General features: G+C 38.5%; 1 protein-coding gene across 1 annotated transcript in view; it reads left to right on the forward strand.

Annotated features, from left to right (window-relative positions):
* MARCH11 (membrane associated ring-CH-type finger 11) overlaps window positions 1-27,099 on the forward strand; it is a 148,944-nt gene that overhangs the window by 50,400 nt on the left and 71,445 nt on the right. The window contains exons 2-3 of the mRNA XM_011364115.2: window positions 7-156; window positions 1,371-1,526. Of these exons, the coding sequence (XP_011362417.1) occupies window positions 7-156; window positions 1,371-1,526 (306 nt within the window). The remainder of the gene's footprint in view (window positions 1-6; window positions 157-1,370; window positions 1,527-27,099) is intronic.

Consider the following 27,099-nt stretch of genomic DNA (forward strand, 5'->3'; position numbering starts at 1 on the left):
GGGGAGGGCGAGCGGCGTGGCGTCGGCGACCCGTCCGAGACGCGCTCGGTGTGTAGCAGCCGCAGCAGCAGCAGCGGCGGTGGCGACCAGCGCGCCGGCCACCAGCACCAGCACCACCAGCCCATCTGCAAGATCTGCTTCCAGGGCCCTGAGCAGGTTAGGCCGGGCGGGACCACGGGCAGCTGGCGTTAGCTCCGCTGGGCTGGGCTCGGCTTGGGAATGGGCTGGGTCTCGCCCGCGACGACCGACCTTTCAGCACCGCGGACAGCGCTCGCCTCTCGCTTGCACCGCTGGGTGGCTTGTCTGGTCCCGCCAACTGAAAAGCGTCTACTCTGTGCTGCCTTTCCCTTTCCGTGAAGGCTGGTAAAAAGGTCCCGGTGGCGAATACAGGGTTTCATTTGATCTATACTCCCCTCGCCCTATTTGGTTTTGCAGTTACACATTCCTCAAGTGCTTTAATGAAAATGCCATAAGTATCTCTTATTTACGAAATGGATTTTGGTTCATACATAAAAACGAACCTACATCCCTTTTCTACAAAAGTATCCTGAGGCAGATCGCCTTAGAATACAAGCTGGGGTGAGTCATGTCAAAACCAAAAGGGCAGCATCTTTCCATATTGCAAATTTGGAGGCTTAATCTCAGTGATATAAAAGGGTGTTACAGTTTTACAAGAGAAATAGGAATGTGCTGTGGCCTTGTGAAAGAAAGGCTTTTTAGGCAACCGTGCACTTTATATTTTGTTAGAAACATGATTCTAAAGTATAAACTCCATTAGAGGTGCATGCAACTTACATGAGAGTCCTCATAGAGGCAACAGGATAATATATCTCTCTTACAAAATGTGCGGTCTGAGGAAACATTAGGTTTAATATTTTTACAAGTAAGGAAATTGCATACGAATATGCAGGCTTTCAGGAACATAGTGCCCTAAGTCAATATTTATGATGCTACATTTAGAAAAAAATAAAAGCATAATGCTATTGCAAGCTACTTTCTGGGATGCCATGCATTTCTTCTTTAGCAATGATTAAGAATAACTGCAGAGGAAATGCATCTGACCATCCACTTAAAAGTTATTAAAGAGATTTAATAGTACAGCTTTCTCCCAAGGGTTTAAGGAGCTACATCTTGCAGACATTTTGTATGTAGTTAGAACATTTATGTCATAACTCTAAGCAATATCTTTGAAATAGTTTTAAGACTTTAGTTTTATTCCTATCAGAGGTATAAAAATTTAATTTCATTTTCCAGGATAGATTTTTATGTCTGTATTCTTCTGGGAAAATGGCGTTGAAAGAAAACAAGTGTTATGTTTTTAAAATAGAGACATAAGCATAAATATTTATACTAACCTGTTTTCTTTTCAGGGGGAGCTGTTGAACCCCTGCCGATGTGATGGGTCGGTTCGGTATACACATCAGCTGTGCCTGCTGAAGTGGATCAGTGAGAGGGGGTCCTGGACCTGTGAGCTCTGCTGCTATAGATACCATGTCATAGCCATTAAAATGAAACAACCTTGCCAGGTAAACATTTGCGACACTTTTTTTTTCTGCACTAATTTTGCTAAACGTAAGTGCACTTTTCTAGGAATATTTTACATATGCTACTTAAAAACATTTTATGCAAATCTCGGTAAAACCAAGATTTAGAATTTGTAGAGATATACTTTGAGAAATCTATGAATTTTTGATCTGAGAAACTCAAAAGACATTTTATTCAAATGGTTTCCTCTATGAATTTGTTGTTTACTGATAAACTTAAACCTACCTTTGTTTCTAAAAGGAGAAGTTGGTAAAATGTCTTATACTCCAATTAAGCCTACTTTACTAATTAGAAATGTTACATAATTTATTTGAGTAGTGCTTTGTTACTTTAAGCTTTGAAACCCTGGATAGAGTCCATTTATGGAAAACAAATGCAAGTAAAGCAAAACTTTACTAGTCTGGAAATTTTGTTCAAACCTATTATTCAAAGAATAATTATTAGAACCTAGTTCTAATCTGAACACTCTTCATTTAACCAGGCTTTCTTTTTCATATGAATTTTTTTCACAGTTAAATTTTGATTACTTTTATTCTTTGCTGTGATCAACTACGTAGTGGATGCATAAGTATTTCCAAGAGTTACTCTCAGTAATACTACTGAAAAACTTTTTGTGTATAATCACATAATAACACAATAGCCATAAACCTGCAAATAGGCTTTTTTTTTTTTTTTTTGCCATGGAAGAACTGATTTAATCATTTGAAAAGACTGGTGTAATGTAAAATAAGGATGACCTCTTCAACTAAAGCAGAGTAGTATGTGATTGACAAGATCTGGAGACAGGGCACTGATAAGCAGACATAAAAGAGCAGGGTTCAAAGCAGAGACAGAAGAGGTAATGGAAGGGAAAGGAAAAGGGAATTGAAAAGTCAGGAGTCAAGAAAGTCACAAAATCTATTGTTTCTTGTTTCTATTTATATTACCAAAGTTAGTTTGCGTTGAGCTGACCAGTATAAGATAGGTAAAACCGTGTTTGCAGAAGATAACCTGGAAGCTGAATACTACTGCATTCATAATTTAGATTTCATAGGTTTTAATTTGTGCATCCTCACATAATTTGCAATTAATTTGCATCTTTGATAGTCACCATTAAAGTCATGATTAGCAGGCATGAAATGAAAATATGAATTTTCTCAAGCCGACCTAAGGCTTATAAATAATTTGGAAAGAAGGGTAACAATGCAGATGAGTGATGTTATTATGCTGAAGACAGGCATAAACTTGACACATTTTCCTAGAACTTCTAATTGATCGAGCTACTTTGGTATCAACTTATGGATCCATCACAGTTGTCTTGAATAACAGATGGAACCATATCCAAAGACCTAGATATGAGTAGTACAATGGAATGAACAATAATTTTATGAATAGAAATATGTATAGGTGACAAATGGAGAGCTTTAGGGCTCCAGTGAAAAGTCCCATGAGAAGAGCTATGGTCAGATGTTCAAGAGCTGAAATAGAATGCTAAGTATTTCAAAAACTTTAACTTATGGCTACTATATATTAATTCATTTGGGGTGATTACTTTTGAAGTAAATAGATATAGGTCCTCGATGTAATTTTTAAAATAGAAAACAGACAAAGGCCTAGGGCAAAAATACAATTTACTAATTCTATTCCTATAGCAAAATGAATTCATTGCTACTATGTCTTGCTTCATTAAAAAAACATTTAATAATTATTTTAACCAAAGCAATTTTCCAAACTATGTGTATGATATGGCCAAAAAAATCAAAACTAACCACAAGCTAAAATAACAAATTAACCCAGTACTAATAGTACATTTAGGGTTAATTTTATTGCAACACATGCAAATACTACTATGATCTGTAATCTGATCTGTTTGTTGCAATAAACTAGAAGATAATATTTAGAAACAAAGTTGATATGGCTGTGATGATGATAGCTCAGATCATGCCGGAGAAAATAACTTACCAGCACTACATTATACATATGTAAAGCTCAGTACTCTTTTTTTTGTGTGTGTGTTTTCTTGTTGTATTATTTATTTTACCTTTCATGTATACATATATGTCTATTACTGAATTAAACTTATTGGTGTGACATTGGTTAGAACATTATGTAAATTTTAGGCTCAGTACTCTTAATGGACAGAAATCAGTTCAAAGGTTGCTAAACTACTCCTTATACCCAGGAGTAGTTTATTGTCAGATAAAGTTTGACTAATTGTTTGACATTTCTGTTACATATAACCCATCAACTGGGCACTTACTCTGATTTTTGATTTTCTCCCTTGCTGGTATGAGGCCAATTAGATTTAGCATTTATCACATCCGTGCTTTATGGAATAGCAGAGATCCATTTCCTCATGGTGCAGGATCAAATAGGGGGCATGTTATGACCCTCACCTTCACCTTCATATCTCTCTGTCCTAAGTATAGAGCCTTCCCATAACTTTGAGCAGTGACTTCTTGCATGCAGAACAGAATAGAGAATAAATAATATATTAAGAGAGAACATTTACTGAACACTTACTGTCAGGTACTGTTCTAAGTGCTTTACATATACAGATACTGATATTTATCTTTCATAACCTGTCAGGCAGGGAATATTATCTCTATTTTACACAAAGGGAAACTGAAACACAGAAAAATTAAGTAACTTGTACTTTGTATATATTTAGTAAAAGGCAAAGTCAGGATTCGAAATTAGTCTGGTTCTGAGGTCCATGCCCCAAAACTCCTGCAGTAATAATTCTTGGCCATCGTGTCCCATATTGGAAAGTGTTCTTCTCAACTCCATCATTGCTTCCCTGACATTTCTGGGTCAAGCAGGAACTGATTTCAGCCTGGTCTCTCAGACGGTCTAGAAGTGTTATGCAGTGGTTTGCTGCATAACGAACCACTCAAATACTTAGTGATTTAAACAACTGTCATTTCTTATTTCTTAAGAGTTTGGGTTGATTGAGCTCAGCTGGGAGGCTCTTCTCCACATGTGGCGTCAGTCTGGAGCTGTGATCACTCAAAACTTTGACTGGATTGAAACATCCAAGAGATCTTACTCATTTGACTCATTCTTGATGCTGGCTGTTGGCCGGAAGCTCGTTCAGGGCTGTCAGCTGATTCCTCAGTTCTCTTTCTATTTGACTTGGATGTTTCACAGCATGATGGTTGGGTTCCAAGAAAGTGGAAGTGAAGATCTCTTTAAGGCCCAGCTTTGGAAGTGACAGTTTTATGTCTGCTTCACTCTCTTGATTAAAGCAAGTCACAAGACCAACTCAAGAGAAGGGAAAATGGACTCCATCTCTGGAGTCTGCTCACCTCTTTTCTTTTTTAAAGAGTGGTCATCTTTAATTTACCATAGAGATAGCTTCTAAAATGACTCTGCTTAACTACCCTGGCATCTGTGTTTGGTCCTCATCAGGTCCACATTGGTCAGCAGGTAACTACCACGATTTTCCTCCTAGGGTTCAGAAATAAAGAAAGTTAAAATAATGTGTGGGAGGTTGACTCCACCAGTGGTGCTTGATGCATATCCTCAACTACTTTCAAAAGTGATTAGCACCATGATGTGTCTCTGGTACTAGAGAGACATGGGGACAGAGAAGGGAAAGGAGCAGTTAGCCAAGAAGCAGGTGTGTTTTTCTCATTGTGATTATCTTTGAAAATTTGAATCCAAACCTCCCCAGTTCATTGGATTTCAGTGATGCTCAACAACATGGCCCAATAGAAAACGGATATATCCTCTATAACATTTAAACCTTAATTGCTGCATCATTAGCAGTAGGAGTTAATTAAGACATTTGAAGCAATTTACATGCATTTACCCTCCTACCTACTTCTAGAACCTATTTTATTGATTAACATATTTAAGATGATGCATTAATGATATTTTAAGAGTAAAAGCTAATTCTGTTTTGAATCTCAGTATGGTATAAAATTTGTGACATGTCGGGACTTACTTATTTTTAGATGGTGGTGACATTATAAACTAATTAAGCTATGTACAGGTTTGTGAATGCTTTCAGTACTTTGTCAAGAAATACAGATGCTTAAAGAGAACATCTACTAGATAAAGGGCTGTGCAGGAAACTTCAGACTTGCTGTAGGAGACAAACTGCACTACCTAAACAGAGAAAAATATGATGTAAGTGGAAAGTAATAGCTATTATTACCTTCAGAGAGTTGCTTAATTCTTGTGTCTCAGTTAACTCATCTTTAAAAGATAACAATGACACCTATTTTATAAATTATTTTGAGGATTAAATACATAAGTATATGTAAAGTGCTTAGGATAGTGCCTGGCACATAGTAGGTGCCATTTTAATGTTGGCTTTGATTATTATGATGTGTTCAAACAGATGGTGACCTTCGGCGGCTCTGGTAGCAGTGCTCACAGTCCTCCATTTTCTTCAATGTCTTGTCACCTAAATGAAATTAATGACTCCTCTTTTCAGATCATTCTTTATCCCTGGATTTTTATTCCCTTTTTCTGGGAGATCCCATCTCGATTTCTGACCAAATTTGTTACTGTAAATAATGAATGAGTCAGCATTTTAAAAGTCAGGTGTAAGGAGATATAGTGATTTCAGCACATGGGAACATATTTACTCTCCAGATGTCCCTCCCTGTGGGTCTCTGTTGAAGATCGTAATCGAAGTTATGAGATGCTTTTTTTTTATGTGTCCAAACACAGAGTGAGGCTATTCAGCCTCCTTAAGCAGCTGTTGTTTATACTTTGGCAGGAGGTGGGGAGGCCCTAGAGATCCATGGAGGACAGTCACTAAGGGGCATAGGCAGGTGGCCAAGCGTCGGTCATGAAGAGCGGTGTCCATCACCTTTCCTTCCTCCTCCTCCTTTCACTCAGAGCACCAGTAGAGAGGACGAGGAAGGGACTTGCCTGGGAAGGGACTGAGACTTCCATACACACCTTGCAGATAGATATTAGGCCCCTGGCCATTTTCACTAGCCTCTAACATTTTTTATTAGCCTTCTTACTGCTTTTCCTTTCAATAGTTAGAATGTGCTGTCAGCACCAGGTCTTCTTATAGCAGTAAAAATGAGTGGAGAGTCTCCTAGGAGGGAGAATGACTTTAGAGCGTTTTTCATTTTTATCCACTTCTTAACACCCTGGGATTCATCATGACGGTTTTGAATTAGAGAGGAAGTTGGCACCAGGTAGGTTCATCTTGGCAAATGTTCTAAGATATAGCTTCTGGATGTATTAGTAAAGTCTTTATAGAACTTTAATTAACTTCTTGAGGACCTTGTAGTCATTATTTTCCTAAACGGGGCTCTGTCACGAACGGGGTGATTGTCGCCTTCAGAAGTGATTAAGTCATTCTCATGAAGGAACTGATGCATTAGCAAAAGCTGACAAATTATCGCTGTGATTTGAAAATGTATTAAGAAAACATCAGAGCATAAACCTTATCAGCATTGCATGCTGTCATTTGAAATACTTCAAGGCATTTGCATTTTCTGGATTAAAACGTCTGCTTACGCACAACCTGGTTGTCGTGGTAAGCTGCCACTACCAACATCCTCTGTAGGTTTAGTAACAGATGACAAGCCAAGGGAAAGCTTTTCATTACCATGCCTGAGAAACAATATTAAAATGTAATATTTAAATGCATATACTGGCATGTTTTATAGTAATTAAAAATGTCAAAATAAAGAGCCCATCTCAAGGCAATTTGCTCACCTTCGAAGTTATTTTGTTTCATTTGCTTACTAATTCCCAAAAGACATGAATCTCCCATCTTAGTTCCTAGAACATGATTCTGTGTTGAATAAAATATGTAAATTACACTCCGTCTACTACTTATAGCCATCTTATCTACTGTATAGGCCACGTGGTTTTACAGTTTGTCTCCAAGTTAGATATTCTGAGATGATATTAAAAAGAGACGAAGGCCATTCGAGGAATTGTGTGCTGGAGTTTGCTTTTACCCCATATGGAAAGAGCATTAGGGGTGTGTCTGGATGGATGGTACTCTCCAGAACTTTCTTCTCTACATGGATCTGCTTTTCCACATTTTTCTGGCTCTTTTTAAATGTATTTTCTTTTTGACACCTTTCTCTTCTTTGCTCCTTTTGCTCCTCCTCTTGGGCAGCCTTTAGAAGAAAACCTCCCGTTTCATGGATGGAGCTGGGCAGATTTATCGATCAAAGCAAGTTAGCGGCAGGCAAGATTTGACAGTGATTGGGTGGAGGAACCTTATTTGGGCTCTAAAATGTCTTCGTTTGATGATATTTTATCATGTTTTTAAACCAGAGGTCAGCAAATCTTTTCTGGGGATAGATAGTAAACGTTCTAAGTTTTGAGGCCCCCAGTACCAACCATGCAGGAGGCAGAGTCACAGACAACCACATAAATAACTGAGTGTGGCTGTGTTCCAGTGAAACCTTGCTTGTAGACCTGAACTTTGAAGTTTACATAAGCTTAAAGTGTCAGGAAATAGTATCCTTCTTTTGATTCTCCCCTCCCCCAACCATTTAAAATTTAAAAACGCATGGGCGACACAAAAATTGGTGGTGAGCTGGATTTGGCGGAAGTTTGCCAACCCCTAATTTAAAGAAATGGCATAATGACCTGGATTTAGGTGTTTTCTGACCGCTTAGAAAGTAAAATGGGTGAAATGTTTTGAAGCTTTTGTTTCTTTGTAACTTTGAGTGAAATCATAAACTTATCTCACTTAGGAAGTGGTGGTGGTATTGTAGCTCCATAACAAAATGCTATTAACTTCTTAATATTAAATATTAAAACCCTTGTTTCTTCTAAACAGTTTCCTGGTTATATCCTAAATGTCCAGGAGTAGTTCTAGCTAAGTCAGAAGCAGAAGGCAGGGACATCTCAGAATAAGCCCTCAGTGTCTCAGGGGATGGGCCACCCTCGCATCTCAGTGAGCTCTGGAACGCATTTAGTCCATCCCTAAAACAGGCCCCCTCAGACTCTCTGCAGCTGAGCAGGTGCTTTAGAATATCCCTTTCCGGTGTATTGAAATGATACTGTTTTAGTTTTCTTAGGTTTCCAGGTCTGCCTTCTAGAAGGACAACAAGCATAATAGTGAGTGGGACGAATATTAGAACAAATTATGTAACACAGGTCAGTATAGCTTGAGATTTACTTTCTTGGTCACTTTGTAGGCATTTAATGGATATTTGTGGTATGAACGAATGAATGAATGAATGAATGAGTTTTTTAGTAAGGTAGGCAGAATCATAGGGGTTCTGTTCATATATCTACAGTGAGATAATGACTTAAGGAAACCAAGTTACATTCATTGCTCACACGTTAGCCATCTCCTAGCTATCAATTTTTAACTTGCTCTTAAGTTGACCTTCTAATAACACTATTCTGATTCTGCCTGGGCAAATATATTCACTTCTTAGATCACGGGAAAAAAGACTTAAGAGTGAGATCTATTTTTTAAAATCTAGAACTTAAAAAAAAAGTTTTCTAGTGAGACATATCTGCTCTTTTCAAAAACTAAAATGTCATGAAAAAAGACTCTGAATGTGAAATTACCCATGTGTGACACACTTGCTTTCTTGAAGCTGTTGCTGGTTGAAGGATTTCATCTAGCATTTGTTCAGAGAATTCAGATAATTTTTTGGACATTTTACTGTATGATCACGGGCTGCTCAGAGGTGAGCTGCTCAGAATGTCTACTGGGTATAATTTTGGGGGGGTGTGAAATCTGCCACGTGGCTGAAAGCAAGGTGACTTGGGTTCTTTCGATGAGCAGTTTGTACAGTTGCGACATAACTTCAATAATGATTTTCTCCTGGTGAATACAATACTCCATCACAGGGAGATGTGGCAAGACAACAGACTATCTCCTTCTTGCTCATTTCCTGCTTTGCCTTGGCGTGTGGCTTTGCTGTGATGTGACTGATGTTTGCTAAAGGGATTGGAACAAAGGAAACTCAGCTTTCTTCTATTTTCGGATCTCCTAAGAGTAGAAGGGGATGACTGAGAGCAAAGCTGGAGTGCTTCCGATTCCTCCGAGCGGCAGGGAGTGGTCTGACGAGGAGGTAATCATCAACAATTACAAGTAAATGGATGGCAGACGCTGAGGACTGGGCCAAGAAAAACTGCCCGTGGTCTGTGCTTTCTGCATCCTTGGATATTTGACAACATCTTCCCTGTCAGCATAACTCACCACTCAGCAGCTATTCTGTGTGATTTAGTCACATGAGTAGAGGTGGACCGAAAGCAGTCACGAGGGAAGACGTGAAAAAACCTGGAAGCGTTACTATCTGGACAAAGTCAATAGGAGAACTTATTGAGGAGACATTTCTTCTTCCATCCTTCCTTTAGGTGTGATCATCCTTCCTCTGAAAAGGATCATCTAAAAACCTGCACTCTCTCCAGTTTTTCTCTCTCTGAAATAGCTCATTTTGATTGATGACACCTGGGCAACGTATCCTTATCAGAATAGAATCCCAGTGCCTTAATGTTCCTTTAGTTCTCTTTCTCTTTTTGGTACGCTAATTGTGTGCAAGTGGCCAAGGCTTACTCTGAGCACAGGGAGCCCTCCCTGTATGCATCTAGCTCTTGTTTCGGGAACTCCCCGGGCACTCCTTTATTATATATGGACTTGCAGTTGTACCGTGACGCTCATTTGTGTCATAATTCTGAGTTACGGAATAGTTCAAATAATCAAGGAACTATTTGAAGAAGTGTACATGCCTTGGTTTTTTTCGGCCTGTTATAAAAAAGATGTTAAGAAAGATAACATCTCTTACAAATATCAGGGGATTTTACTTATATTCTTGCGGAAGAATATTCCAGAAGCCACCGGAAATACTTTTGCTCTTTTCTCTCCACCATACCCTCCCAAGTATTAACTTCTTTTCTCTGTTACATTTGCAGATTTTTAACATAAATAATGTATGTGAGAAGCCTCTGCATTAACTTAAAGGAAAAAAATAAATAAAATATAAAGTTTATAATAGAGCTGGAAAGGGCACGGGATTTGCCAGCCATGCGCCGAGCATTCAGTAAATACTTGTTTTATCCTTCTTCTGTCTCATTCTTCCTTTTCTTGACAATACCTCACCCTTACTATTTTAGTGGAGGCAGGTAGATGGGAGGTTTCCACGGGGACCTCCAGTTTTTTGGAGAGAGACACACTAGATAAGGGTGGTGGTCCTTGCCCACATCGTCTTCTCTAGGATCCAGCATGCCCAAGCTCGAACCTGGAAGTTGAAAGAATCTTTAATGCAAAACCACTTTTCAGTTCCTTCCCAAACTTGTCTTCCGTTACCTTTCACGGCAGACTCTGTCATACTGCCATTGCTTCTAGTAAAGTCATTTTCAGATCTAGACAAGACTTCTCAGCAATCTGAGAAATCATGGTAAGAAGTAGAAAAATGCCAAACCAACAAGATTAGAACTAATTGTATCAAAATGTGTGGGTAGCTTTGGGTGACACATTTTTCTTAGACTATGGGGGAAAGATAGTGAAACCTTTTTGAGTAATTTGGTGAAACTTGTAAGGATGGGCGATGAATCTCCTTACCTCCTGTCTGCCACTTCTCTCTGACCTGTACCCTACTAAGACTGGAGGTAATATCCGTTACGGAAAAGGAAATTTGAGATAGAAATATGTTACTTTCATTTTGGACATGATTAAGCTCTCCTACAGTAAACCTTAGGGGCAAAATGCCAACCATTCCTTGAATTGCCGATGAGCAAAAAGTTCTATGCCAAATCATGAGGACTGCATAGAGATGATTGATATGACAGGGCATAGCGATGGATCCATGTGTTTATTTTTGGTCTAGAGGACAATTTTACTCACGTCAAGAGGTAGCCTCAAAATATTTCATCTTTTTTTTTTCTGCTATGAATTATATAACTAATACTTTGTTTTTTTTTGTTTTTTTTTTTTGCTCACTCAACAGATTAATCACTATCCTGTGGCAGACACTGTTCTAGGCCCTATAGCTGCAGAGTTTGTTAGAACAGATAAGACCTCAGTTTCTAAATTTAAATTCTTGACGGTGAGGGACAGACAATAAACAAGTAAGCAAATCAATTTAAAACAAGTCATTATAAATTATGTTAATAAGTCTAGTGGAATAAAACTAGGTGATTAAAAAGGATAAGCTAGAGGGAACCAAGCTACATTGGATTAGCGTTGGAAATGTCAGTATAAACTGATGTTTTGCTTGATGAGGATACGAATGGTTACATGTAGAAATATTTATAGATATGTGCTTACGCATAGGTTGGTGTACACACAACCGTTTCCTAGCTCTGTCTGTTGAGAGGGCCTTATAGTGATACCCCAGGAATAATAAGCTCACCTAGCACCAGGTCTTGATTTCTAATACCATTCCCCAATAGAAGGAACCAGTCTCGGACAAGATGCTAGTCTTATACAAGATTAGACAGGAGTATCTTGTGCTAGAAAATAAAGATGTGCTCAAAGAAAAAGGATGGACGCATAGTGTGGACTTTGCAATATGCAGACCAGGGTCCACATTTTAGCTCGACCACACACTGAGCTATGTGACCAACGGTGATACCCTATGAGTCATTTCTTTAATGTAGTTGGGAAGGTTGAATCAAATAACATTTCAAAGGTCTTGGCATGTGATGGTGTTTTTAATTTAATTAATTCCTGACTCCTGACCCAGTTAAGTCAGGAGTTGTAACAATACAGTTCTGCCAGATTTTGGAATTGTTGTTTATTCATTTATTTACTCATCCATTTAAAAACACAACACATATTTATTAATTACTCACTAAGTGCCAGACACTGTTCTACGGACTGGAAATGAACAAAAGAGTAAGCAAAGGAAATAAAATCCCTGCCCTCACGAGGCATACATTCCAGAGAGAGAGAGACTGACAATATACAAACAACAATCTCAAGTACAGTAATCCCCCTTATCCGCGGTTTCACTTCCCAAGGTTTCAGGAACATTCTAGAGATAAACATTTCATAAGTTTTAAATTCCGAGTAGGGTGATGAAATCTGCAGCTGTCCCACTCCATCCTTCTCAGAACATAAATCATTCCTTTGTCCAGCATCTCCACGCCGTATGTGCTATCCACTCAGTAGTCAGTTGCCATCTTGGTTATCAGATTGGTTATGAGAGTGAGAGCGAGCGAGAGATAGAGAGAGAAAGAGAGAGAGAGAGAGAGAAGGAGCGGACACGTGTGTGTGCACACTCACATAATTTATTACAGTATATTGTAATAATTTTATTATAACAATTCTATTTTATTAGTTATTGTTGTTAATCTCTTGCTGTGCCTAATTTATAAAGTAAACTTTATCAAAGGTATGTACGCATAGGAAAAAAACATAGTATATCTAGGGTTTGGTGCTGTCCGCGGTTTTAGGCATCCACTGGGGGCGGGTCGTGGAGTGTACTCCCTGCGGATAAGGAGGAGCTGCTATAACACAATTACTAAATTACTTAGTGGTCAGTGCTAAGGAAAAAACATTGGGCAAAGGAGGGGGATAGGAAATGTTGGGGGGAGTGGTTAAAATTTTAAGTAGGGTTGTTCGGGGAGGCTGCCAATTCAGGATCTTGGACTTTGACGGAAATTTTTCATGTTTGGCTTTCTAGAAATAAGGTTTGCCAATGAATATTTACCATGATTAGTTTCCCTACTGAAGTATATTTTATTCTGAGTCTTAGTTTTCCATGAATGAACCGGAGAGGTCAATATCTACAGCCTCTAGTTTTATAATTTGCATCAATATATTAAAAGCCTCGATAGCGGCCCAATTTCCTTGATCCATTTGTATATCTTGGGCGTTATCGTGAATATTCAAGACATTGGTTTTAAGAGCAAGGAGATATGTATAATTAGACCGATATTAAGAGAAAAAGGTAGTTAAAAATATATTCTAGTTTCTAAGAATCATGGATTAACTATATTGAAATATTTATGTTGCCACTTTCACTGTTCAACCTACGGAATTATCAAGTGATTAAAATCTTAAAGAAAAGCCATTTTGTATGAAAAATTTGGTCTGTTTTAGATTATAATTATTTTAATATTGATTTTTATAAATATAGTGATAATCAGACAAGTGAAAAACTAATATTGGACTTATTTTTTTTCTTGGACAAGTATGTATTCTTTTTCTGTTAAAAAACACATTTCCTGAGATGGATTGTTTTGATGAAAATCTCTATCATCTTACTCAATGTCATCTAGGAAACTTGGCTATTTGGAGAATGAATGTTTGAGGCTGTAATTTTCGAGGCAATATAATTGAGAGATATTGAAATGGCTTGTACATGACTTGGCCACTATGAAAGTCATGTCATGACTTAAAGAGGGGAAATGACTTTTTATGTTGCTCCTGGAGTTACAGAAATTGACATTTTGGCTTCCAAGATGCATTTGAAATGCATGGCCTCCATTAAACAGTGCAGGGAGATGCTGGGCAGCCCATCTTTTCTGAATCTCCATCATTGACAGAGAATATGACTATAAAGCAGTTTTGAAGGGTGAAGACTCCTTCCTCCTCTTCAGAAAACTTTTAATAACACAGAGACATTTTGCTTGAGCTTATGGTACTTAGCCAACCAAAATGGAATAATCGGTTCCTCAAATTTGATGGGAAATGTCATCCGTAACTTAAAACCCTTAGCTTTCAAAGGCCATAAGCTTGAGTGGGTTATTAAGAATCTTTTATTCAGGAGAAAAGTGATGGTCATTTCATGGGGAGTGAGATGTTATATTGATGAACACATACAGGAAGGAAGATAGATCATTTTTAGGGTAAATATTCCCCATGGAGCCCTTGTCTGGGTTTCCTGTGTTTGCTTGTTTTGCATTAGTAGCAGACTCAGTTAGATCACCTGTTAAAAGTTTAAAACCTTTCAAAACAAGTCAGTAGCAGCAGATCTGGAGGGTTTATGAGCAAGCATCCCAGTGTTGGTAACCCTTTCTCCAATTAGATGTCTCAAGAGCTGCACTATCATCCTGCCTTCTAGTGTTTCCTGTTTAGAGTCTGTTCTTGAAATTTTACCTGTGGTGCGCAGAATTCCACTAGGTTCGAGATATTGCTATATATTTTTTTCATCCCATTTGAAAATAAATTTGGTCCAGGTTCCATTTACTGAAAAGCCTTTGACATCTGTTATTTTTCACCTAATTTGTTTCAAAGAAAAGGTACCTGTCTTCCTATCTGATTAGCTTTTGATTAAATCAAACATTTTCTGTTTTCTTTATTGCACTTTGCAACTTTGGGGGGTTTAATTTTAGTCTGTTCAGAGCTTTCGAAAGAGCTGCTGCTTACATGGTTTAAGAATATAAAGCACGTGAACTCAAGCAGAGTGTTAAATCCATTTAAAGTTATTTTAGGGAGAGCATTTGAATTTTGATTGCCCATTGAATATCTGGGTGCAACAAGTTTAAATAGAAGATAATTATAACATCTAGTGATTTCTGCCAAAATATTTATAATATGTTGATGATCAAGTATTCTGGATATTTTTGTCAAATAAGACAATTAGAATACCCCTTATTTGAATTCATGTATGACCAAATATTTGGGCAGTTTTGTGATTTGAAAGAGAAACAGTGATTGCATTTTGTCCTCTTTTGTTTGGCTTTAGTTCTTTCAAATAGGGCCTTTTATTTTGCTTAGGACAACATTTTTAAAGAGAATTAAATGAGAAGCAATTTCCATGATATAAAATGTGTGAACTACATTTGAAAATGAGGTTTTTAATCACTACTGATTGTTTCACTTATGGCAAGCTATCTTGCTTGAGGGAGAAGATTTTTCCAAGCTGCTTAAGTTCTTAGTTAACAAGTAGAGGAACTTTAATTAAGTTGTCGCTGTCGAGGAACTGGCCATGTCCTGAGGTTCCTTGTAGGTGGAAGGAAGTGTGGAGAATTTCTCCAGCTGGCTGTGAATCTCCAGGAAAAATTTCATAGCTTGGAAATAACTGGGAACAACAAAGAAATAAAAGAAGGAACAAGGAGAGGTAAGTATCAATTTTCTAAATGGTGAACATAATTTTATCTCAGAGGTACAAGGCATTTCAAGAACACTAATAGTGGGTGTTAGACAGATTATTTGTCTGGAAGCACATGCGTACCCTTTCCAGATCAATGAGGCTGCAGTTATCTTGGTTTGATGCACAGAAAATATGACCTATTAGTTACTGAAAATAAACATTGTGTAATAAACTCAGAGGACTTGGTTTCTCACACTGTCCCTGCCATCTTGGCTGAGTAACTCATTTCTCAAGAAGTACAGGATAGAATGGCAAAGGTGCAAAGAATGGTGTTCTATCAAGGAAAACCATGGGGTTGGGGCCTGGAGGGATACGAAGCTTTCGTGAGGCGACGAATGTGGCCATGACATTCATGAAACATATCTTACGTAGGGGTAAAGTGGGGCAGATTTTAAATGAATAGATAAATATATAAAATAAATACACTGTCTTTTACATAAAAACGTACATGTAGGACTTCGGCTTTATCAAAAATTGAAATGTATTTCTAGGCCAACATAGATTTCAGAGAATCTTTAGAAGCTAAACGTAGTAAGCATTGCATAAGTTAGCATGCTTGATTTATAAGTTGAATATCTCAGTAGTGTATGTTTTAGTTTGGACAGCTAGAAAAATATTCTTAATCAGATATTGACATGGTAAGAAAAGTGACCTATGTTACTTAGTAAGTGACTGATTTCTCTCAGCAGCAAACCAAAGGGTATTAAATGATATTGTGGGAGCTAAAGAAAAATAATACTTTTCTTTCCACCTTCTAAGTTCTCCTAGCTGGGCCAATAATCAAATGAACAGAGACAGATTTACAGGAGAAAAATAAAAATTTTAATACATGCACATGGGGAATTCGCCTAAGTATGAAAATTCCAAAGAAGGTGAGCCAGCATTGGGTATATAAGACATTTTTGGACAAAGGAGAAAGCAGGAGAGGGGTATTAGAGTTCAGAAGTGAGAATGGGTGATTTACAGGTAGTTAAGGAAGAACAGATTGTAGGTGGCAATTCTTGCTGGGCAGCTCAGAAACAATGGGACACTGGGGGCGGGGGTGGGGGGGGGGGGGGGGGGGGGGGGGGGGGGGGGGGGGGGGGGGGGGGGGGGGGGGGGGGGGGGGGGGGGGGGGGGGGGAGGGGGTGTGTGTAAGGGGGTGAGATCTAGCTAACAGGCCCTGCCTGAGGGCCTCTTATTTACCATACTTAATTCAAATTAGGCCAAGGCAGCATTCTAAGATTTCCTTCCTGAAGCGGGTTTCTCTGTCTGAATCTCTTGGGCAAGAAAGAGGGGAGGGCCGAAGGTTATTTTTGAATCTTTTGCTTCTTACTGAACAGTAAGTATCCCAGAAAGCGGCTTCAGGGCGGTCGGCCAAATTTTGGTACCCTTCAATATAAACACATAGTAAATTAAAATTATTTTGCAGGGACAATAACATGTTTTCAGCAGTTAGACCTTTAGCAAAATGCAGCAGAGCCTGTTTAATTTTGGAGGGGAATATTAAAGCAACAGGTTGATATAAAACTGGGACATTTTTCAGTGAAATAGCATAAAGTTTCATTGAGAGGAAGGAGAGAAATGCCGGCATGAACAATGTATTTGCAGTGCATGTTCTGTGTTAAAATATTTTCATTTAACCATTTCCCAGTGGCTCCACAATGACATAAGATTAGTGTTTTCACAAAGAACTAAGAGAATGCTGGACATCCTTGAAGGCACTTTTAGTTTATAGTCTGAAGACAAGGCTCTCAACTTTCAGAAAAGGTGCTAACTATGTGTGAGTGACAAATGCGTCATATGACAAGTAATACAGAACTCCTTATCGATTGTGAGTCAGACTTCGGCCAGCACTTTAGAAGTAAGAGAACCCATTTCTCATACAGAATCAGAGTCTGAAGATGGAATTTCTTCTAGATGTCTGATCAAAACCAAGCAGGGCCAGCAAAATGACTTTACAGATTTAACTATATAATTAATATCTTTTAAGTATCTGCTAAATCCCTTCAGAACTCAGTACAAAGAATATATTGCTTTAAATACTTACTGATATGTATGGATGCATAGCACCTTTTCTGAAGTGAGAGCTTTGTCTTCAGACTATGTATGGATTAAAACTAACTCGATTGCCTAGCAAACAGCAGTGGAAAGTGATGTAGATTAAATAAGCGTTTACTTTAAAGCAAATCCCAACATGTTATTTCCAGGACTGAATATATTAAATATGGTCTAGAATGATCTGGAGTAGGAGGTCAAGAGTATGTTTGGGTGTCTCCCCATGTACACATGTTTGCTGGCTTACTATGGCTGAAACTTTGATGAGCTTGGACAATCAGCACATTTATTATAAAGTTCGTGTCGCACTGCAACGACTAACTTCTAGAGATTCTTACTGATGATCGTAATAGCTGCTGAATATTGAGCTCTTACGTGCCAGGCACCTCTGAAAGTGCTTAAGTGTCGTTGCCTCTAATTCTCAAAAAATGCAATAAGGATGGGAAGTCTAGAAAAATGGATCTCAACTTTGAGGCGCTCGATTTAAGTTGTGCCAACACTGAACAGGATCAATCAAACTCGCTGGATTTCAGAAGAGTTTAAATCAGTTTTGGAAAATGGAAACACACTTTCCAGTCAGTTAGAGAGTCTGAATGCCAGTTTGTGAGTCACCACAGATCACTATGGGATTTCGAGTAAATCTAATAATTTACTAAACTGTTTTTAACTACACAAGTAATTCAGGAAAACATAACACTGTGAAAATGCATGCCTTAATTGAAATAATTCAGATAATAGAGAAACCAGTAGTGTAAACATGGATAATCCTTTTGTTTACCTCCCAGGCCCCGCCCTATCCATTACCTTAATCTAGGTAATTACTGTTAAATGATTGGTCTGCAGCCTTCTAGGACTTTCTGAAGAATATATTTATATGCATATACATATGTGTCTATGTATTTATTATATGCATATACATATGTGTTTATGTATTTATATTTTTTTCTTCACTACCTGCCTTTTTCTGAAGTTTCTTTTACTTGACAATATGTCAGTACGTATGAGTCTCAATTATTCTTTTAACCAGTGCGTTATACTCTTTAGAATGAATCCAACAATTTAGCGGTCTTCCTGTTGAGGGACATTTAGATAGTTTACAATTTTTCACTATTATAAAAATGCTTCAGTGAATTATATACACACAGGGTTGAGTTAGATGTGGAAATGTTGGGTTACGGAGTATGTGCCGTTAAACTTTTGATAGATACTTTCAAATTGCCCACTATCAGCGCTGGATTAACTTAACTAATATTTACTAATATCAGCAATATAAGATAGTGGCCATTTCCCCTATCCTCATTAATATCAATTCCTAATAATTAGCCAAGTAAATTATTGATGGTTTATAAACGTGATACCTGGTTATTTTAATTTACATTTCCGTAATTACTAGTGAGGTTGAACATTGCTTTCTATGTTGATCACTGGTGTGTGTGTGAGTGCGTGTGTGTGAATTATTTGTTTGTATCCTTTGTTTTTGATTGAGATCAAGCTTATTAATTTAAAAAATTTATACTCACATCATTACGAACTTTTTTTTTACTTTTTGGCCAGCTCGCTCTGTCAGTTTCTGTCACATAACTTATAATCTAAATGGGACATAGACATTAACAAATTATTATGCAATTAATTTTTAAACATATGAGGATTATCTTTGTGTTACTGATTTCTAGCTTAACAAGCTTATGATTAGAAAACATATGTGGTATGAATTCATTCTTTTAATATTTGCTGACACCTGAGTTTTGGCCAAATGTGTGATTAATTTCTGTAAATGTGTTACATGTGCTTGAGAAGGATGTGTTTTCTCCCATTTTTGGATGCAGTTTTTCAGATTTAATAGGATTGTCCAGTGTGGCCTGCTCCACCCCTTACAGAATTCTGGAGTTCCTAAGCTGAAACTAACAGATTTTCTGGACATGTAGCTACATAAAGCCCCTTGCATCCTTTGCCCAAGCGTGTCAGATAGGATTTGGTTTAGATGTCAGTGGTGGTTATCTGAAATATTTGAAGCTCAGAAAAGATAGAGATTTCTTTCTTCTTTTCATAAAAGAGTCAGGGAAAGTGCTTCAGGGCCATGCAGGTACTCCGTGTGTGCAGATGCTCTGTGTATCAGAGTCCAGGCTCTTCTTCTCTTATTATCCTGATATACGTGACCTCCATCACAAGTTCATCTTATGACCCAAATGTCTGCTTTAGCTCCAGGCATTACATCCATGTTCCAGGAGGAAGGAAAAGAAAGGGAAAGCACACCCCTCTAGAGAGGTCTAGAAATGCATAGAGGCCATTTTCCAGAAGCTGTGCATAGTCAGACTACATCCCATGGGCTACAGCTTGTCATGTGAAAGCATTTAGCTGCAAGGCAAGCTGGGAAGTTGTAGTGTTTATTTTGGTTAGCCTGTGACCAGCTGAATTTTGTGAGTTCTTTCACAAGAAAGGAATGAGTAGGTTGAGCAACAGTTATCACTGTCTGCCATAACCAATTCTATTAATATATAATTCCATCAGTTAATACTCAATTTATTGAATACAAGTGTCTTAAAGTGTAAATAATACCACACTTAACTTTGTGTGCAATCTCTAGTATTTTAGTAGAGATTGCACCTTTAGTATTACACCTTTTCTACATCCTATAACACAACTCTGAGCATGTTGTACCCCTTCTTAAGATTCTCTTCAGCAGCCCCAGTTACCTGCAGAGTCCCAGTCATGCTCCCCAGCATGGTGGTCATGGTCTTAGCTGAGCTAGCCACGTCGGAAGTTACCAAATGCATGCCTGCTTCCTGTGCATTTTACCTATGGTCCTGCTGAAGAGTTGTCATGTTTTCCAGCACAAGCCATGAACCTGGTCTTGCTTCCTGTGCCTGTGATACTCCTTTCTCACCTAGGAATGCCCTTTCTCGATTTTCTACATGGAGAAATATCCTCTTGCTTGCCAAGTCTGGTCCAAAAGCCACTTGTCCTCTAAGACATCTCTCTCTGATCACTCCCACCTGTGCTAACCTTCTCTGTCTGGGAACTGCTCTGCCACCTTATCTTGTCTGTGTTCCTGCAATAGTGCACACATTTTTGTCTGTCCTCTATACCAAGAGGGACTCAATGACAGGACCAGTGCCTGAGTTATTTTTCCGTCTTCTACAATGTATGACCACGTGGACAACATTGGACAATGCATCAGTAAAGGAAGTTAATACACTGAATGATTGATTGCCTGTAAATTGCATGCATTTAGTGCCATCATATTTATTTTAGACAAATCTAAATGATCATGTTACCTTAACATAATTTATTCTCTGTGTGGTCCAAATGACATTGTTGGTATGTGATCATAGTAATAAGCAGAGAGTTGCATTTAATTCAAAGATGGCATAACTGGCTGCAGGTGGTGAGAGAAAACATGATACCACTTACTGGCATGTCTTAATATTTTAACAGATTTATTCTTAGCCAAGTAGAGGAAGCAGAATTTAGAAACAATGCCAGTTCCTGCAATTAGATTCATCAGGGGGCATGTTATTTCATAAACCCGTGGAAGGAATGATGAAATATCTTGAGCTCTGATTGAAGGTAAGACATGGATGTTTGATTGTGCTGTGAAAGCTCTTAGTAGGTAACGTTATTCTGTGGTCTTATGCCTATCTTGTCTCAATCAGGATTTCTTTACACAAGACAGCCCTGCCAAAATTTGGCATAGTTTCTCTAAGATGATAGGGCTTGTGACATAGCTCTTGAAATACTGTTATTACTCTTATGCCATACATATTCTCACAACACATGTTTTAACTATAATTTTGCTTGTTGGTCCAGAAACTTGGAACAAAACTTATGTTTGGACAGAAACTGAAAAGTTCTTTGTTAGATAGGTGGGTAGGCGGGTAGAAACTGTCTAGTTTATATCACATCCATTGAAAGTATACCAATCGCTGTACATTCATCTTGATAGATGAACAAAAATGCATTTGGTAAAAGTCATTTAATCATAATAGAACTGGGAATGAAATATAAATGAATGTATGAATCTCTACGAAAAACCTCTTCATGATTAATGACTAAGACACTAGAAACACAACTATTAATGTTAGGATCAACATGCGTGCCTGCTATCACCGCTGTTATTGGAAATCGTTCTGGAAGTACTAGCTAATGCATTTAAAACAGAGAGCCAGAAAAATGGGCGTAAGTGCCCTTTCCACGCACTTGCATCGACAGAGAATGTTACTCTTTGCTTTCACCTCCAAATGACAAGAAGAAAACAAAACCGAGAAAGCCATTTTTATTTTACTCACATTTCTTTGGTTAGTGGTGCTATTGGATATATTGTCTATTTGTTACTGGCAAGGTTAGGAGCGAGGTATGAAATGTTTACTTGTGGCAATAACTAGAGACATGGAAGAATTCTGATTGACATTACTTTTCAGTAGCTCTCATCACGCACACACCTGATCTTAAAGCAAAAATGCAAGACTATAAGTGGCCAGGTTTTTGTCCTTTGAGGAGACAAAATAATGAATTAGTCTCAGAAAGTAGGATGTGGCAGAAGACTGCTTCTGGAAGAAGGACTTGGCCTATAAACCGGTACTGTGTTTTTGGAGAGTGGCTCTAAAACTGTTTATCTGAACATAAAATCTTTGACTCTTGATTTGGCAGTTACTCCTCAAGAGGATATGAGTATTCAAGTCTGAAATGATGTATGTCCATGTATATTGATTTCAGCTTTGTTTGTGATAGAGGAATATTGGGAAAGGTCTAAATGCTCATGCATAAGGGCTGGTGAGTGATTATGTAAATTATGTCACCTCAGTCCAGGGGACTTCTATGAAGCCAATGACATGTATCGACTTGGAAATATTATCACAACCTATTGTTGAGGACCAAAAACAAGTTACAGAACACATGTATTCTCTAATTCCACGTAGTAGTTGAAAGATAGATCCATATCTGCATATCTAAACATATCTGAATATAGAGAGAGAGCTAGAAAAAAAACATTTGCTAAAACATTGATATTGATCATTAAAATCCAACTGGGCAGATACATGCAAACACAAAGCCGTCAGGGAGTAATGGAAGATCTTTACCATGAACTCTTCAGTCACAGGGTTTCAGAGGAGGAGAAGGTCAGTCCATGGTCAAGAGCGATCAGAGAGGGTCTCGTGCAGGGGGAAGCACTTGAGTTGGTTCATTTACCAGAGTTCGAATGGGTGGAGAGGCAGGAACAGCACTCCAGGTGGGGTAAAGCTTTCATCCCCAGTGTTTGTGTGAAGCTGTGGGGTAAGCACCAAGAAACACGTAGTAGTTTTGGCCTTCAGACTCAAGAGGCTTATAGGCTAGTGGAGAATAAAAGCACATAAATTACAACCCATCGTGGTGAATACATCTATACAGATGTGCCTGGGGAGTGTGAGGATGCTGAAAACAGGTACCTACCTCAGCCTTGAGTGTGTGAACAGGGGTGGAAGGTGATGGGCTGCGGGGGGAGGTTTCTGGAAGAAGTGAGTGTGAGTCGAAACTCAGAGGCTGAGTTAGCAGTGTGGAAAGTAATACTAGAAACAAACACCAGTGTTTGCTTCAGATTTGACCATTACACTGATACAAAAGTCCACTTCCAGTTTACAAACAGGTAATATGTTAAAACTTTTGGAAATATCAGTACTTTTTTAATTTAGGAGACATTGTGGGCTTCTCAGGCTTGCCCATGGAGGCCATTTAGCCAGTGTGCTCTGTAGCACCACATGCTATGTTTCTGGGGTGAATTGATTTCCAGATCTGGGGAGGAGAGAAACACATTTGTCCTCATCTGCACTCTCTCCAACTTCACGACTGCCTTCCAGGCCGGGGGTGTGTGTGTGTGGGGAGGCGACAAACAAACGAACAGAAAAACCCACACTGTACTTGTTTCAAGCAATGCAGTCTTCTTCTCTTGGTAGACTGTAGCCAGAATTATAGCTTCCTGTTGACCCTGAAGCAGACACAAGACCCTTCTAAAGTCTAAGAATGAGATAATTTATTTCTAGTAATGTACTCTTTCACTGAGGAATGACTCCTAGAAAATGAAGTGCATAAATCTAAAGTTTATGGTTGATGAATTTTTACATGTGCCTACACTGTATGACCATTGCTCAGGTTAATCCCCATCAGGCTCACTTATGCTTCCCTATAGATTAAGCAATCAAAACCTGTCTTATCGTGGCTGAGCCTTACTCTAAACACAGTCAACTCAAACATAACACCTCCCATGATAGCGAATGAAAGGGAGTTCTTCAAAAGGTTCTTTCCTTTGAGAAAATGGATCTGAGAACTATTGAGCTACTTCCAGTATTTCTACTCTGGTAAACTTGAAAGCAGTTAGCTCAGCATCTTCTCTATGTCTCTGCTTCTGTCTCTCGTTTGTCGATCTCTATTTGCGTCTTTCTGAAATTTTTAGCACAGAAGAGCTAAGCTAGAATTTCCGGTTTTCCCCTTGATAACTACTCTCCTACGAAGTTCTATGATGGAAAGCGAGAGTTGTACTGCCTAAGTAATGTGGCTGCCACAGCTTTGTATCTCTGCTTCTGCACTCGCTGGACTGCTTTCAAATTGTGATACAGCAGAAAGCTAAAATGAGATTATTGATTATCTTTCAGTTTAGCTTTTGTGCCACAAACTTAAAAACTTGTAAACAACCTACTCCAGTTTCCTGCTGCTTTCAGCCTTTCAAACCAGAACTTTGAATTAGTTTCAGGTTTTTAGTCGTCAGAGCTGCAGGTACCTTAGATATCACATATATACTCCAAGCCCTTAGATCATAGAGCTGGTGGGCTGAGCCCTAATGTTCTGCTACTAAGTCCAGGGGTCTTTTTCTCCAAGAAGTGGTGGTGAACTGGAGAGAATTCTGCATTGTGAGTGGAGGTCTTCCTCTCTTAGCGTGAATACTTTTTAAAACTATTTCAACCATCAGAGCTAAAGAGGAAACAAAAAAGAATGCTTTTAGTAAATTAAAGGCTTTGTTTAACCGTACCTTGTTTTGCTTATTCGTGATTTTAATTGATGAGTAGCAGACATCAACTTCCATGAGTAGAATTTTTGGTATAATATAAAGAAGGCTCCTGGGAGCGGTTGTAGGGGCCTTGCCTGCCCCTTGAATAAAATAGAACAAATTGGGTCTTTGGCATTTAGACAGAGAGATTATCAAGATCACTTGCTCATGATTGAGGAGGTTGATCTTATGTTCCCATCTTTTTGATTATTCATAAAATCAAGCAGTTTTCTGCTGTTCTTGAAAATTATTATGAGCTTTGCATTAAAATGTTCACTAACTGACAGCAACTGGATGATACACCACATTTATTAAATTTAGGGAAGTATTAATTGAATTAGACACGAGGGATTTGAAGTGCTTTCACACAAAACTCTCTTAAAGATCCACTACATAAAAATGGTAAAATTTTATCTAATTATTTTCCTGGGACCAATATGGACAAAACTTATTTAGAAACAGAAGGAAATTTACTACCAGGACACATATCTGACCGTCATGTAATGCATGAGTATTGAAATGTGGACATAGTGATTCTGTGAAAAGTGCCACCAGTGACATTCATGAGGAAGAAAAACATTTTTATGCATTTGATTGGATAAAAAAAATGTGCTGGGATGAGAATAAAAGGACATGGTGTATAATTTTTCCAAAATACGCTTGTATCAGTATCAACAAACTGATCTTTTCATCACATGTATCATTTTATATAGAGTAAGTATCTTTGGTCCCATATTCCAAAATCACTTTCTTTCATAAAGAACTGTATTAGTCGGCTCGGGCTGCTGTAACAAAATATAACACGCTGGGTGGCTTAACCAGCAGGAATTCATTTCTCACAGTTCTGGAGTCTGAGAAGTGCAGGTTAAAGGCGTCAGTTGATTCGATTCCTGATGTGGCTCTTTCATGCTTGTGGAGTGCGGGCTTCTGTCTGTGTCCTCATGTCGTCGAGGACTCTTTTCTTATCAGACCACAGTTCTATCAGATTAGGGCCCCACCTCATGACCTCATTTAACCTTGATTATGTTCTAAAGAACCTCACACCTGTCAGAATGGCTATCATCAATAAATCAAAAAACAACAAGTGTTGACGAGGATGCAGAGAAAAGGGAACCCTCATACATTGCTGGTGGGACTGCGAATTGGTGCAACCACTGTGGAAAACAGTATGGAGGTTTCTCAAATAATTAAAAATGGATATACCTTTTGACCCAGCAATTGCACTTCTGGGTATTTATCCCAAGAAAACCCAAACAATAATTTGTAGAGATCTATGCACCCCAATATTGATGGCAGCACACTTTACAATAGCCAAGATATGGAAGCAACTTAAATGCTCATCAACAGAAGATTGGATAAAGAAGTTACGGTTCATATATACAATGGAATTTTACTCAACCATTAAAAAAATGAAATCCTACCATTTGCAATGACATCGATGGACCTAGAGGTTATTATGCTGAGTGAAATAAGTCAGACAAAGATAAATACCACATGATTTCATTTATATGTAGAATCTAAGGAACAAAAAGAACAAACTAATCAGACAGACTCACAACTATAGTGAACAATTTGATGACGGACAGAGGGGAGTTGGGTTTGGGGGGCTGGAAGAATAGGGTGAAAAGTTAAAGAAGTACAGATTAGTAGCCGATAGATAGTCGCAGGGATGGGGAACATGGCATAGGGAATACAGTTAGCATTAATATACTGACTAGGTGGAAAACCAGAGGAGAGAAGGAGTAATTAGGGGGATTGTTTTATAAACTATATAAATGTCTAACCAATGTACTGTATACTTGAAACTAATTAAAATAAATTTTTAAAAAAACCTATTTCCAGATAATGGCCACATTGGGGATTAGGGCTTGAACATATATATGAATTTTGTAGGAGATGCAATTCATTCAGTCCATAGCAAAAACTTACTTCTGGGCATAAGTAGACAACTACAAAACAAAGGCATTTTAGGTGTTGACTTTATTTAAATCTGTGAAGGACACTGAGATTTATTTCACAAAGCCTGACCAGCTATCATGGTGAAGAGGGGGCCCTTCCGCATAGTCTTGGCATGATGAAAGAGTCCTGAAAAGCTTGCATCGCTCCCCCCGCCCCAATTCATGGGCCTTTTCCCATCAAATTTCCTTCTTTGTCTTTAAATGTTACTCCAGGGAGGGGCCTGTAGATTAGTTAAGAGCTGTTGATAACGTTAACATCAGTGACTGGGTCAGTTCCTCCTTGAAGCCTGTGGGTGAAGGTCATGTAAGGGTACCAAAAGGGAGTGAGCTTAAGGCCCGGTGAGGGGGAGCTGGCCAGAGATGGATGCCTGTCCTTGGCAGTCTAGTGGCAGACACCTAGCAGCAGGGCACAAAGGGGGATGAGAAACAGGTGAAAGACCCAGTCCGTAATTTGAGGGTGACTGCCTCTCATTTATTTTAGCCTTACAAAACACTTGCGACAGAAATGATTTGTTCAGTTTTTCCTGGTAGTGATCTTTGACACTTTGATCAACCTTTTATCTTATAA

Source organism: Pteropus vampyrus, unplaced genomic scaffold (genome assembly GCF_000151845.1).
Source record: "Pteropus vampyrus isolate Shadow unplaced genomic scaffold, Pvam_2.0 Scaffold94, whole genome shotgun sequence".
Lineage (NCBI taxonomy): Eukaryota > Metazoa > Chordata > Mammalia > Chiroptera > Pteropodidae > Pteropus > Pteropus vampyrus.